A 14,518-nucleotide genomic window follows, 5' to 3' on the forward strand; every position below is an offset into this window, starting at 1 on the left:
AGTTCTGTAGGTAAGAAGTCCAGGTACAATGGATTTCTAATCCTCCATTTAGAATTTCACAAAGCTAAAATCAAGATGTAGACCAGGTTCTGGATTGAACTTCCAAATCCATTCAGTTTTTTGGTTGAATTTAGTTCTCCAAGTTTTAGGACTGAAGTCCCCATTTCCTTGCTGGCTGTCAGCTGGGATCCAGTCTTTGCTCCTAGAGCAATGCTAACTCAAAGTTTCTAATCACTTTGACTTCCTCTTCTGCTGCATCGCTTGACTTTAGTTGGAGAAAGTTCTTTGCTTTTAAGGGTTCATGTGATTAAACTGGGATCACTCCCCAGTAATCCAGGATAATCTCCCTCTTAAAGTCCACAACCTTAATTATATCTGCAAAATCTCTTTTGCTATGTTACATACATATTCACAGGATGCAGGGATTAGGGTGTGAACATCTTTGGGGAGCTATTCTGCCTACTACACTCAACAATATCACTTTTACATTGTTCAGCAACTAATCAATGCATATCATATAAAAAGCAAGAAAATATGACGTACCCAGCAGCGGAAAAAATAGTCCGTTAATAGAAACAGGCAGCACATTAGTATAAAGACATAGAGGGGTTAAAAATAAAAAGAGGAGAAAAGAAACACATGGAAACACTAATCATAAGAGAGCAGGAGTGGCTATATTGATATCGGATAAAGTAGATTTCAGGAGAAGAAATGCCACCAGAGATAAAAATATCACCAATGATAAAAGGGTCAAATCATCAAGAAAATAAAACAGTCCTAACTATGTAAAATGGCATAACCACATGGGAAAGCAGTTTGGCAATTTATTTTAAAATTAAAAGTAAGTGTACACTTACCATACATACGACTCGGCAATTCCACTCCTAGTTATTTCCCTAAGAGAAAGAAAACATAAACACACAGAGACTTTTACATTAATACTCATAGCAGCTTTATAATAGTCTCCAAACTAGAAACAATTCAAGTATTCATCAATATGTGAATGGATAAACAAATTGTGGAATATTATTCAGCAATAAAAGGAACTACTATTACAAAACATCATTGTGAATCTCAAAAACATGCTGAATGAGAGCAATCACAAAATAATACATACCATTTATTTCCATGTACATAAAGTCCTAGAGCAGGTAAAACTTGTCTTTAGTGATATAAATTAGATCAGATGTTGGTGGGAGGCTTGACTGAGAAGGGGCATAGGGAATTCTGGGGTCGTGGAAATGTTCTGTATCTTAATTGGGGTGGTGGACTCAGCAACTGTACTTTTAAAACGGGAAAAATTTTTTTCTGTAAGTTAAACCCCAATGTGTAGGCTTTTAAAAATAATTTAAAATAAAAAACAAGGTGAAAGGTTTAAGGAGAGTTAAAAAGGCAAAATGCCACAGAAAGAGAGATAACCCTGAGAAATGAAAAGAACTTGTTCGATACAAGAAAATCGTTAAGCCGCAGCACACAGACAGGATCTTCGTTGTGGCATGCATGTGGGATCTAGTTCCCTGACCAGAGATCGAACGCAGGCCCCTGCTTTAGGAGCAGAGTCTTACCCACTGGACCACCAGGGAAGTCCCTTGTTAGTGATTTTAGAAAGCACTTTCATTGAAAAGATGGGTAGAATCCAAGATGTAAGACATTTTAGTCATATTTACTTAGAATGTGAAATTCAAGTAGAAAACGCATAGATTTTTCTATTTCAATTAGTGCTTCTCAAACTTTCATCTGCATAGGAATCACCTGGGGGGTCTTGTTAAAATACAGGTTCTGATTCAGGAAGTCTTGGGTGAGACTCCATAGTCTACGTTTCTAACAAGATACCAGGCAGGTGAGGCCAATGTTGCTGGTTCATCTCCTACACTTCAAGTAGCAAAAACACAGACCACTTTTCTGGGGCACTGATGGTTTATATCAAGTGTCAGTTTGGTCTAGAAGTTCCCAAGATCTATGGAATGCATTCCTACCACCGGTTACATGTAGACTGACAACCTAGTCCCCTTTCTCTTTGTTGGTGTAACCAGGACAGCTGTTTATGATGCTCTGGAAAATAGCAGCGATTTTACGTCAGCAGCCTTGGGTTCAAGTCCCAGCTCTGTTTCTAACCAATAGATAATCTGGGTTAGTCATTTTTAGGATGCAAAAGAAGAAAACTCTTTTCGTTTCTCTTCTCTGGCTGTTTTGAGGATTACAATAGAAAATGTAAGTGAAAGTGTTACATGAATTATAACCTTAAAAAAATGGTTTAAAATGTCAAGCAAAGTGAGCAAAAAGAGATCAGCTTTTTAAAGAGGCAGGACCTAAAGTAAGAGGTGGGGCTCCGGGATTATCCTCGTGGGCGTGTAAGGAATGCGCCATATTACAGGGGAGGGGCGCCCCATTTCTAAGACAATCTGTAAAAAATAAGCTTCTGTATTTAAGATTATCCCTAAATTATGAAACTTGAAAACGAACTTTTCCCTCATTAAATACTTCAACTGGCACCTAACTCAAAGATCAAATGATACTATTTTGCTTCAGTCTACCGATTTCACACGAAGTTCCACCCACGCATCTCTGGCCCTCTCACCCATCCACTCATCACTTTTCTGCCCCCGCCCCTGCGGCCCCCGCCCGGGGGCAGTAGTTTCCACTACCCTGAAGGGGGAGGTGGTAACGGACTCCTCTATCTACTTGCCTAGAGGAGGGGGCGTGCGAGGAGCTACCTTCCACAGAACGGTAAGAGACCCCGGCCAAGAGGGGCGGAATCAAGAGAAAATCCGAGTTGAGGCCGCGGCGTCGGTGCAGCAGGGGAGCGGCGGTGCCCGCGGCCGCCGAGCGAGCGCGCGGCTTCGCTATCAGCCGCGCCGTCCCCCATCCCCCCCAGAGCCTCCGAGGGATGGCACCGGCGGGAGGGGGCGGGGCCGGCGCACGGCAGCCTTCTCCGCTGCGGCCGCCTGCGCTGCGGCCGGAAACAATAGTGGAGGAGCCTGGGCCGCGCGGATCGGCGGCGGCGCGCGAAGCCGGACGGTAAAGCCCCAGCTCCCCTGCCCCCGACTGCCTGCGCCCCGGTCCCTGACCCCTCGGTCCAGCCGCCTTCGCACTCTGAGCCCCGCGGCCCCTGGCGCTGCTCCGCGCGGGCTGCCCCGACGGACGGTCGGAGAGAATGACGGGTTCGCGGCACCCTGAGGGGCAAGCGCGCGCCCCAACGCCGGGCACCCGGCTCCCAGAGGCGCTGAGTCCAGATGGACCAGCTGCCGTGGCCCTCGAACGCCTTCTTCCTGGGTGGGAGGAAGCCCGGGGCGAGGGGACGCGGCGCTCCCGCCGGCCGGGCTCCGGGACCCCCAGCCTTGCTTGGCCACCCCGCCTCCGGCCGTGCCCGGGCCGCACAGCGGAGCCGCTGCCCGACCTTCCGTGAGGATGCTTTGTAAGCGGCCGGGCCCCCTCCCTAGTGTTCACTTTTCCATGTGCATTTTCCTGCCCCGGATCTCGAATAGGAAACCTCGCTACGCCGAGCTAGCGAAACGCATCTGAGGTTCCCACAATGAAGTTAGCAAAGCAGTGTCCCGAGCAGATCGTTCGTCCTACCTTTAACAGCGTTAAGTAGGTTGACCCCGGTAGCTGAATAGGTGTCGCTGCTAAGATCCTTCACCTACTCAGGGATGGGGGTGGGCTATAATACCCGAAAACTGCTTTCCGTCAGACCCGGTCAACTAAATAAAACACAAGACCGAAAAAGGCGCTTAGGCGTAGTGTCACTTACGGCTAGGCTTTAAGTTTTACTAGCTTTGTGTCTTTGCACAATAAAAGTATAATATTGAAGTACAAGTATGGCAATGCTTGTTTGATGGGGCTGTTGCTTTAGATAACCTGAACAGCATCCTTTGTCTTCCTAGAAGTTCCTAATATTGCCGTTAATGGCAAGTTCTTGAAATTGTGTAACTTTCTTTTTCTGTTTCTTAACAGGGGCACTATGAACGAAGAGGAGCAGTTTGTAAGCATTGATTTGAATGATGACAACATCTGCAGTGTTTGTAAACTGGGAACAGACAAAGAAACACTCTCCTTCTGCCACGTTTGTTTTGAGCTAAATATTGATGGTAAGGACACAGTGTAATTAATTTTATGGCATGAACTTTACAGAACTATTTTATGCTGAACTAGTTACAAGGTAAAACTAAAATTTCTTGAATGATTGTAAATTGTGTCAAGTAGGAAGTGGAGATCTGTTAAAGATAAGGGTTTCTGGAAATGAAACTGAAGGTAGCACAGCTATGAATTTAAGAGAAACTTTTTTTTTTAACTCCCACAGCATTAATCCCAATTTTACTAATATAAAAATGAGGAATGAGTATTGACTAGTAAACTTTGCTGGTTTGAGAGCTTAAGTTGTCAGATTTTAACATACGTGTGTGTGTGTTTTGTTTTGTTTTAATATTAAGAAATAACATAACCAAACATTTACATTGATAGGCGAATGTAATTTTATTCTTTTGGCCTACCGTGCTAGTACCTAATTGAGGTGAGCTATAACTTTTTTCCCCAGTGCTATCTTATTATCTGCAACACATTTTAAAATTTTTAGATAACCTCTTTTCGGTGATCACACACACCTTTAAACTAAAAAGGCTTTTAAAATTTCTCAGTAGTATCTCTAAGAGTATACGAAAAAGAGTTCTCCAAATACTTAAAAAAAAATCTCTATTAAAGTATTTGGGTTGGTGCACAATTAATGTGTCTGTGGGTATCAGTAGTTTGTCCCTGAGAAACATGTGGGATATGTTTTCTTAATCTTAATGTTACCGTGATAAATTCTGATTTTTTTTTTTAATATTTGAGTCACACTAAAAAAGAATCTTAATATTCTGGCAATAAAAAAAGTTGGCCTGCCATTTGAATTTTGAATTGTAACATTTCAGTAGAGAGATTTTGTTAGATCTTTAGATTAATTTGTATTATCTCTACTTGTTCTATTTATTAAATAGGAAATATCAAATGTTCTTGCCATTAAAAAAAAATAGGATTATGTACCTTGAGATTCCTATTAAGACTTGTTTTTCAGAAATTGTTGTAAGCGCCAAATTAATATATATAGATACTCTGTAGTAAAAGTCAAAATTATAACCATAAGTAGACTACTAAAAACATGTAGAGTTAATTATATGACATTCATTTTCCATTTAAGATCATATTGGTTTTGACAGTTTTGCCATTGTACTCAGAACTGTAGTTGCTAAACGTGATAATCGATGGAAGATCATGGATTTCCTGTGGGTTGCATAGAACGCATAAAACTTTGGCTTTAGTAAATGTAGCATTATAACTAATTTCAAAGGGGTGACTTAAAAACATGATTCTTCTGTAGCATTTAAATTACCATGTCCTTAATCATGCTAGAGTGAAAGATATTAATGTATGTTCTTTAGAAATAGAGCTGGCCCTATACATTCTTTTACATTGTAGATTTTAGTTTTAGATGGGCAAAGGCATTAGAAATGACTCAGCCAAACCTGTATTTACATTGAGGAAAACTGGCAACCAGGTAGTTGGACTGTTCAAGGTTGCTCTAGCAGTGATGGCAAGCTGTTGTTATGTGCCAGGCATTGTACTAAGCACCTTACATGGATTATCTATTTCAGCTCAAAATAGCTCTGGGATGGCTACTATTATCCATTTTAAAGTTGATGGAGTCTAACCTTCAAGACCTAAAAAATGCACTTTGAAGTTGCCCAGCAGTGAATGACAGTGCTGGGCTTTGAAGCCTGCCAATCTAGTTCTAGTATATGTGATTTTAATTCCATTGATCTACTGTCAGTAGTTATTTTAGTTGGTAGGGCTAATATTAGAAACCTGTTTTCCTGACTCCTAATTGCTCTCCTTGATATTCGGTCAGCCAACTTTTCCTTATCAGTGCTTCCTGCTAAATCATTAGTGTTGTTCATGCTGTGATAGGATTTATCTACAGAAATGTAAACTTTCATATTTGCTTTTCTAGCCTGTTTTTAATGCCTTTTAACTGGTTCTTCATCATTGTATAGAGAATATACAAGTATTCCTCAGGTACCATCTTATAAATATTTCATCTCTGATAACATTTATCTCAATATATAAGCTTGTCATAAGCCCTATGTGTTGAAATAAGAGTTGTCTTTAACTTAAAAGACGAAAATTATTCTCAATTTGTATTAGAACTCTATATTCTATGTACACTCAAGGTTGTATATTTTTAAATGCCAATTAAATCTTCATAAGAAAAATTATTTTAGAATTTTCTTCTCAATTTATCTGAAGTCAATTCCTAGATCTCACAGATACAATACATTTTATATTTACTACAGTGATGAGCTTGTGCATATAACCATTTTAATATCATGAGATTTTTTTTCTAAGTATTAGGAATTTTAGGGGAAAAGGAGGGAAATGAGAACGCTGAATTCCTCAAAATTTCTATTTTTATATCAGTATACAGGTTTTTATTTTTATTTATTTATTTTTTTGCGGTACGCGGGCCTCTCACTCTTGTGGCCTCTCCTGTCGCGGAGCAGAGGCTCCGGACGCGCAGGCTTAGCGGCCATGGCTCATGGGCCTAGCCGCTCTGCAGTATGTGGGATCTTCCCGGACTGGGGCACGAACCCGTGTACCCTGCATCGGCAGGCGGACTCTTAACCACTGTGCCACCAGGGAAGCCCAGTATACAGGTTTTTTAAAAATCAATGGTAAAAAGTGATAATAAAGTAATCACATACCTGAAAAATAACAAAGTCTGTTCTTTGTCAGTAGACCTTTTTAAACATTTTTGAAGTTTTCTTTCCCCTACCAAATTCTCAGCACAGTGCCAATCAATAAATAGATAAGAGGGACTTTAAAAAAATATGACATTTAACTTTACTATTTTTGGTATAACTTTTTTGTAGTATGGTAATGTTGCTGTTACTTGGTTTCTTAGCTTTCTAATTGCTGAGTTTGCTCTAAAGCCTTCTATTCTTTTTTCAGCTAAGAGGCTAGATAAAAATTTTCTTAGAATTTTTAGGGTAGTTTTGAGTCCACAGGTTTGTAGTAAACAAAAATATTTTACACCTTTTGGATTGTTACTTATGTCAAATCAAAACTGCGCTAATCAAGTGTTGCTTATGTCAAATCAAAACTAGTCTAATCAAATTTTTTAAAATGTGCTCATGCATATATTTATAAAATTAAGATGAAAGAAAGAAATAACAAAAGACAGTCTAATCTTGTAGGAGAGATTTCATATTCTGAGCTTGGCTCTAAGTTGCCTTTTTTTCTATGACTTTACAGTACTTAAAAGTAAACGAGTACCTACATTTCATATACTTTCAACCCATAGGTGATATACTTCAAGGACCTAATAAATGCACTTTAAGGAGATTGATGGGGGGGCACTTATAATTCACCATTAGAATTACTTGTCCACTTCTAGGATTAGGAGATAGCTGCTTAAACTTCTTAATACTGATGGCCTGTCCTTGACACTAAGACGCTATATGCATGAATGATCAAATACATTAATATGCCTCATGGTTCATGGTGCTAAAATCTCTAAAGTTATTTACCAACTACTATTACCTACGCTATTAAGTCTGGGAGGAAGGTAGCCCAGAGTGGTCAGGAGCCAGTAATGAAACTCAACTGTAATATAAGAAAGTCAGAAATGAAACTACAGCTGGGGGATGGGAGAGAGATCCAGGGCTCCAATCTATTACTTCATACTGTCAGTTTTCATTTTGTACCAAAATACTGTGCAAATAGTTAGTATTTGTACCTTCCTCTAATAATTGACTTCCTTTCTATTCTATAGAGAGAAACTTTTTTTTTTTTTTTTCCTGTATACGGGCCTCTCACTGTTGTGGCCTCTCCTGTTGCGGAGCACAGGCTCCGGACGCGGAGGCTCAGCGGCCATGGCTCACGGGCCCAACCGCTCCGTGGCATGTGGGATCCTCCCAGACCGGGGCACGAACCCGTGTCCCCTGCATCGGCAGGCGGACTCTCAACCACTGCACCACCAGGGAAGCCCGAGAGAAACTTTTTTATAAGACAAGATCAGTTCCTCTTATGCCAAAGTTTTCAGTGTGAGTTGATCTTGCTAGTTGATTAGTAAGCATTTTTAATGCCTACTAGTCCATCTTGGACTGTAAAATCCATCTCAGACTTCATTTTCCTCTAATTTGTTGAACTGCCCAGGAACGTTTCTAGAAACAGACCCTAATGCAGATCCTTAGTAATCTTTCCAGCAAGAGAAGTCTATAGGTGTTTTCTCTTGATTAAGGCACCGGTGAACCCAATGCTCACTTTTCATTTCATTCTTCCTTGATTCTCTGTGTCTTTGACCAAAACATGGTTCACATGGTCAGTAGTCAGGAAGCAGTTTGAATCTCAATATTAAATCTTGACTTAGCTTGGAAGTCAAGATTGATTATTAACTACTCAAAGCCTGTCAACAGCTCTTCCTTTGACTTGCTTCTGGCACATCAGCATCTTTCCACTTAAGTAAAAGCCCACCACTTTACTTGTGATAAGGAGACTGTATATTGCTAATTCAATCTGGCATTAACCTCTTTCTCTTGTTTCCCGTAATGACAAACATCATGCCTTGCTATTAACTAAAAGAGCACTTTTAAATATAAAGCCTAATATGCCTTTTGAACTTCAGCTTGGCTATCTTTGATATACTTAGAAATACAGATGAAAGGTTTATTTTTTCTTTAACTGCCTTTTAATTCTACTTTAAATAAATTTGAACACTTTTTAAATGGCTCTGATAGTAAAATCTCATTATTTGGACAGGAGTAGGGAGGGTAGAAGTGAAATGTAGGTTTAATTGGTGATAACTTTAAATTATAGAATATTTTTTAAAAATAAAACTAGGCTAACAACATCTGGTAAAGACTTGTGACTTAACTAACAACCCATATCTGAGGAGCCAGGTTCTAGATTCTTATCCCAGTCCTAGTAATTGTGGCCTCTTTTTAGTTACTCCCAACTTTTTCTCCTTTTAACTTTAAGCTGTCTAATTTTAAAGTCTAGGATGAATTTAAAATTGAGATCGTACATGAATTTCAGTTGGAATGGTATATTCTATTAGGAGTTAGGTCTGGCTGTATGTAATAGAAAATCCAAATAATAATGATGAAATAAAATGGAATGGATATTTATATGTCTCATATTAAAAGAAGTTGAGTCTGGAGTTGGTATGGTAGCTCCATGATCAGAAAGACTCAAGCTGCTTCTGTTTTTCTAATCCACTTTCCTTAACACATATTTATTTATTTTTTTTTTTTGCGGTACACGGGCCTCTCACTATTGGGGCCTCTCCTGTCACGGAGCACAGGCTCCAGACGCGCAGGCTCAGCGGCCATGGCTCATGGGCCCAGCCGCTCCATGGCATGTGGGATCTTCCCGGACCGGGGCACGAACCCATGTCCCCTGCATCGGCAGGGGGACTCTCAACCACTGCGCCACCAGGGAAGCCCCTTAACACATATTTGCCATCGTCAGTCATCTCATGAGCCAGGGTGGATGCTAGAACTCCAGCCATTGCTTCCTTATTCTCAGACAGAAAAGAAAGGACATCTGACAAAAGATACATGTTAGCATTCTCTCCTGCATCTAAAAAGGAGCTTTTCCTAAAGTCCCACCTAACAATTTCTTATACATTCCACTCCCCTTTCAAGAGAAGCTGCTCCAAATAAAATCAGTGTTTTCCAAAGAAAGGGACAAAGGACATTGAGTATGCACCTAGCAAAATCGGCCATAGAGAGGCCTTTCTGGTAATTAAAGGTTACCACATTGAAGACAAACTATTTGAGCTATAACTAAGACCAACAAGTAATGCTCTGGTGATTCTTCTAACCCAGGAGTTTGAACTGGAAGGGATTTTTAGAGAATGAGGCATTGTATTCTGAGGATGGGCATGCAGCCAGATCTCATGTGAACTTGTTGCCAAAAAGCTTATAAGAATTTTCAAGTTTCTGACCCATCTCGGTACATAAAATGTGATGTTTAACGCTACTGCTCATTATCGGTAAGTTAGATGTTACAAACTTAGGAAAACCACTTCCTGCTTTCTCCCAGCCTCTGTTCATGACAGACTAACATGGTAATGCCACCTTCCTCATACCTTTACGGGAAAGATTGATTTTCTACAGCTGGATACATCTGCTAAAGGTCCACTTCTGCTCTAGTGATTGAGCATGTGGGCCTTGGGCTCAGACCTGGCCTTGAATCTTGACCCTGCCACTTACTAATTGGGTTTTCTTGGCGAGATACCCAAGTTTAGTGTGTCATACTGGTTCTCAAATGTTACCAGTAAGAGCAGTTTTATATTTTTATTTCTTAATCTTGAAATTATTGTGCCAGAATCTAATTCAAAAGGCTGAACTCAGAAGGGATTGACACAGAAGGGATTCAGATCAGGTCTCTGGTGTCAGAGCAGTTGTAACCATTGTGAGAAATGGACATTGACCTTTGCCATATTTTAAGTTTTAAATTGCAGACCAGCCCTGCTATGTTGATGGCATTCACTTATTGGTTTTGCTAATGCCTCTGATTAGTCCTGATAATCTTTGTAGTGTCTTTTTTGTTGTTGTTGTTGTTTACGTTGGCGTGCTCTGTCCTAGACCTTCCATCGTCACTCTGTCTGGGCTTTAATGGCCTTTTATGTGCTGATATGTAGCAGATCTCCTCCTACCTCTTCCTCCCCACCCCCAAGCTACACATCTATATATGCAACTAGTTTGTAGACATCTTCACTTGTATAGCCCATAAGTACTTCCAACTACATGTCTAAAGTTAAACTGTTATTCCTGTACCACGTGTATCTCCTTTCAAAATGAATGAGTAAATAAATTAAATAAGTGAATTCCCCTCCACCCCCGCGATCAGAAGTGTTGGGGTTGGAAGCGCACTGTGGAGAAGGTACGGACTTACATGCCTGGTGAAAATGCGTGCAAGGCAGCGCCGCAGGAAAGAACCTGCCTGCCCTGGCGCTTGGAAAGGCACTTCTCAAAGCGGTCTTCCCTGCCCTAGCACTTCCCGCCCCTGCCACCGCTGTCAGCCCCAACCTGCTTGTCCTCATAGCGCCCTTTCCTTCATGGCACTTGCTATAATTTGTTGCTGTAACTATTTGCTTATGTGTTTGTTTAATGCGCCACCCCTCCCCCATTTCTAATTGCGTAAAGACATGGATTAGAGTCTTTTATTTACTAGTATATAATCAACAGTAGTACAAGGACTGGCAAGAAGTTATGAATGAGTATGTGATTGATCAGTGAATCAGTCTAAAGGAGACTTGAGAGAACTGTCTTTTTTTATATTTTTCCCTTAAACTGGCCCACAGTGAAACTCTTCTGCTATTTTTCTGCCCTTTCACAGAATTGCCTGAGACCTTTCTGGAGTCTCCGAAAAGTTTTACAAATTTTACTAATAGAAGAACTTTGTATCATATTCAAAAGAAAAATGTAGCGAATAATACTAAGAGTGATATATGGTTATCTTTTTCAATCAGGAAGGTAGAAAACAGACATAGTATTTTTCTCCAAACACAGAGCAAGAAGTCTTAAACAGAGCTGTGTTTAGAGTGGGAGTTTCTACATTCATTTACACACTGCAACTCTTGTTATTCAGAACACCTCAGCATGGTGATGTTTGCTCATAATGATGACCCCCAAGGTATTTGATGATCCAGAGTTCCTTTTAAATCAGTAATAATAAAAGTATGTTCTTTAAATCAATGATTTTAAGTTGAAAACAAAGAAACAATATACAACCCAGAATATCTTATTAATAGAAACATCATAATTATAAATAAAGGATTTGTTAAAATAGATAAAAATGACATTCTGATTCAAATTCATAATTCATTCCTTCCAGTGTATTGACAAAGATGAAAAAAAATGTTTTATGAGTTATACGGAAACAAATTAAACCTAGATTGAAAATCTTTTAATACTTAGGTCAAAAATATTAATATCTATTCTCAGAAAAGGGATGCACTTTTCATGGTTGAAATAATTTGAATAACTGTTACTAGAGAGTTTATAAAGAGAAATTAGCTTCCCAGAAATAAAGAGTAATTTTTCTGTTGCATGCAAAATAATGCCTGTGAAGAAAGAAGACAAAGATAAGTTTCTGTCTCTACTCTGGAAGAAGTGAAATAATCACTCTCTAGTTGGGAGAAGCTAGTCCAACTGTCAGATACTTAAGGGATTTACACTTTTAGGTAAGTGACTTACCTAAATAATTTAAGTCAGTATTGTTTGTCAGGTATTCTGTGTTACATGCATCATTTCGTTCTTAATACAACTATATGAGCTAGGTGCTAGCTTATCCCAATTTGATGAATGAGGGAAATGAGTAGAGAGTCTGGGAAACTAGTCCAAAATCACACGGCTTGGAAGTCCAAACCTAAGGTATCTGATTCCAAAAAGTCCAAGTGCCTAAATCATTTCTCCTTCCAAAAAAAATTACATGAACTCTTAAGAATCTAGGAGATATTAAGTAACTTTCAGGCAAAGTTACAGATGAATTACACAAATGTGAATGTTCAAGCAAGGAACAAAATTTGGGTCTCAAGAAATGCTTGCTTTTTAAAAGTTACTTCTACCTATGATATTATTTGATTAATACACATTTGGTGGAATATCCAAAAATAGACATTTCTCATGACCTAAGAGAGTGGGATGATGCAATCTCCATATAGATTACAATCTAAATAGTCTGTCAAGAAAATGTGGTCTTTTAGAACTCTTGGATTAGATTGATGATTATCAGAGAGGAGGAAAGAACTAGGAAGAAGAGACGCACACATGACAGTCTTGCTAGTCCCTGCCTAGAAGGAACAAGGAAGTTGAGCTGCACACTGACATTTGCTACAGAATCATACAGGTGGCAGCTGGTGATGAGGCAATTCTTCTAACACTGCTCTCCATCCTTCCAACCATTCAAGTAATAGAGGCTAACACACTTATCCTGATTAGTCTTCCTCTGAAGACAGAATAGGGTTCTAAGTAAGTGGAGGCAGACAGTGCAAACAACAGTGAAAAGATTAGCACCAATCCTGGAATTGCACGCTATCTCCCTTTTGCTCATCTGCCCCGGTGGTCGCCTGGAACACTTTTCCGGAAAGAGAGAGAAGAAACAGGTGATAAGACAACATAACTTTATAAGGCACTGTAGATGTTCAGAGGTGCTTTTACAGCATCTTAATTTAATCTCCACATTATAAAGGATATTAACATTCTGAATTTCAGATAAGGTGTTACATGCAAAATGTATAAATGATTGAAATCAAAGTGGCTAAGTAACGCTGCAGAATTATCAAAATGTTATCAACTATAGTTCTAGATAGAGTGGATTTAAATTATTCTAATACAGTTTGGCACACATTAGGATTTAGATAAGGGGAATAAACCCATTAAACACTGAGCCTTGGATTTATAGTTTGTAATAAAGGGGAACAGTGTCTGTTTATTTACAAAAAAATTTAAACTAGTGTATCTATTTCTGTTAGCTTTTTGGCATTACTGTCTCAACTGTAAAACAGTAAGGCAAAATAATGGTTTGTGTGTACCCATCAAAATCTGAATCTCAGAGTTAAAGCTATGTTCATAGCAATTTTTATACACATTGATTAAGTAAATATTAATTGAGCAACTGCTGTGTGCCAGAAATTGTTCTGGTAGCTAAGGATAAGGCAGTTAACAAAACAAACATAAACTTGTGAAGCTTACATGAGAGGACGGAAAAGACATCAGAATAAGTTATATGGTACATTGGAAGGCGATATAGGATTATTTGCCTTTTATGAAGAATAAATTCAATCGCTGATACATTTTTCCACGTATTACCTTACTTAAAATTCACAGTTAGTGTTTATTTCCTATATAATGTGGAGATTAAAATTAATAGACAGTAAAAACGCCTTCCATCCTCTAAAGTGTTATACAGATATACTTAAATGACATCTTTAATATCTAAAACTCATGATAACTGGTGTAATAATATCTACAATGAATTTAGTGAATGATAATTACTAGTCTGGTTTTTTTTTGTTTTTTGTTTTTTGTTTTTTTGGCTGCGTTGGGTCTTCGTTGCTGCGTGCAAGTTTTCTCTAGTTGTGACTTGCAGGCTCTAGAGCGCAGGCTCAGTAGCCGTGGCTCATGGGCTCAGTCGCTCCACGACATGTGGGATCCTCCCGGACCAGGGCCTGAACCCACGTCCCCTGAGTTGGCAGGCAGATTCTTAACCACTGCACCACCAGGGAAGCCCCCAGTCTGTTTTGAAAACAGAGTTCACATGTTGAAGTTTGGTGTTATTGGAGGGGAAGTGTTTCAAAATTAACATGAAGTCCTCTTTTATTCATACTTCTATATTTTTATCTTCAAATATTAAAGAGGATCTTTAGTATCTTTAAGTGTTGGGAAAGATTTTAAAGGTTTTATATTCTTACTACTTCCTCATTAACACTGTTCGCAGTATTTGCCCTGAGCACATTTCTGTTATTTAGTATTAAAGT

General features: G+C 39.3%; 1 protein-coding gene across 3 annotated transcripts in view; it reads left to right on the forward strand.

Moving 5' to 3' along the window:
- The first annotated feature begins 2,658 nt into the window (after positions 1-2,658).
- The window catches only part of CUNH21orf91 (chromosome unknown C21orf91 homolog), a 35,019-nt gene continuing 23,159 nt past the window's right edge, over positions 2,659-14,518 (forward strand). The window contains exons 1-2 of one of the 3 annotated variants that reach the window (XM_027102153.1): positions 2,659-2,727; positions 3,955-4,088. In XM_027102153.1, the coding sequence (XP_026957954.1) occupies positions 3,962-4,088 (127 nt within the window). In that variant the 5' untranslated portion in view covers positions 2,659-2,727; positions 3,955-3,961. Of the gene's footprint in view, positions 2,728-2,906; positions 3,019-3,954; positions 4,089-14,518 lie in introns of those variants that run through there. The other 2 variants (XM_027102138.1, XM_027102145.1) reach the window with 2 other exon arrangements.

Source organism: Aethalodelphis obliquidens, unplaced genomic scaffold (genome assembly GCF_003676395.1).
Source record: "Aethalodelphis obliquidens isolate GAN/ISIS:26980383/991018 unplaced genomic scaffold, ASM367639v1 scaffold1, whole genome shotgun sequence".
In the NCBI taxonomy this organism is placed as follows: domain Eukaryota; kingdom Metazoa; phylum Chordata; class Mammalia; order Artiodactyla; family Delphinidae; genus Aethalodelphis; species Aethalodelphis obliquidens.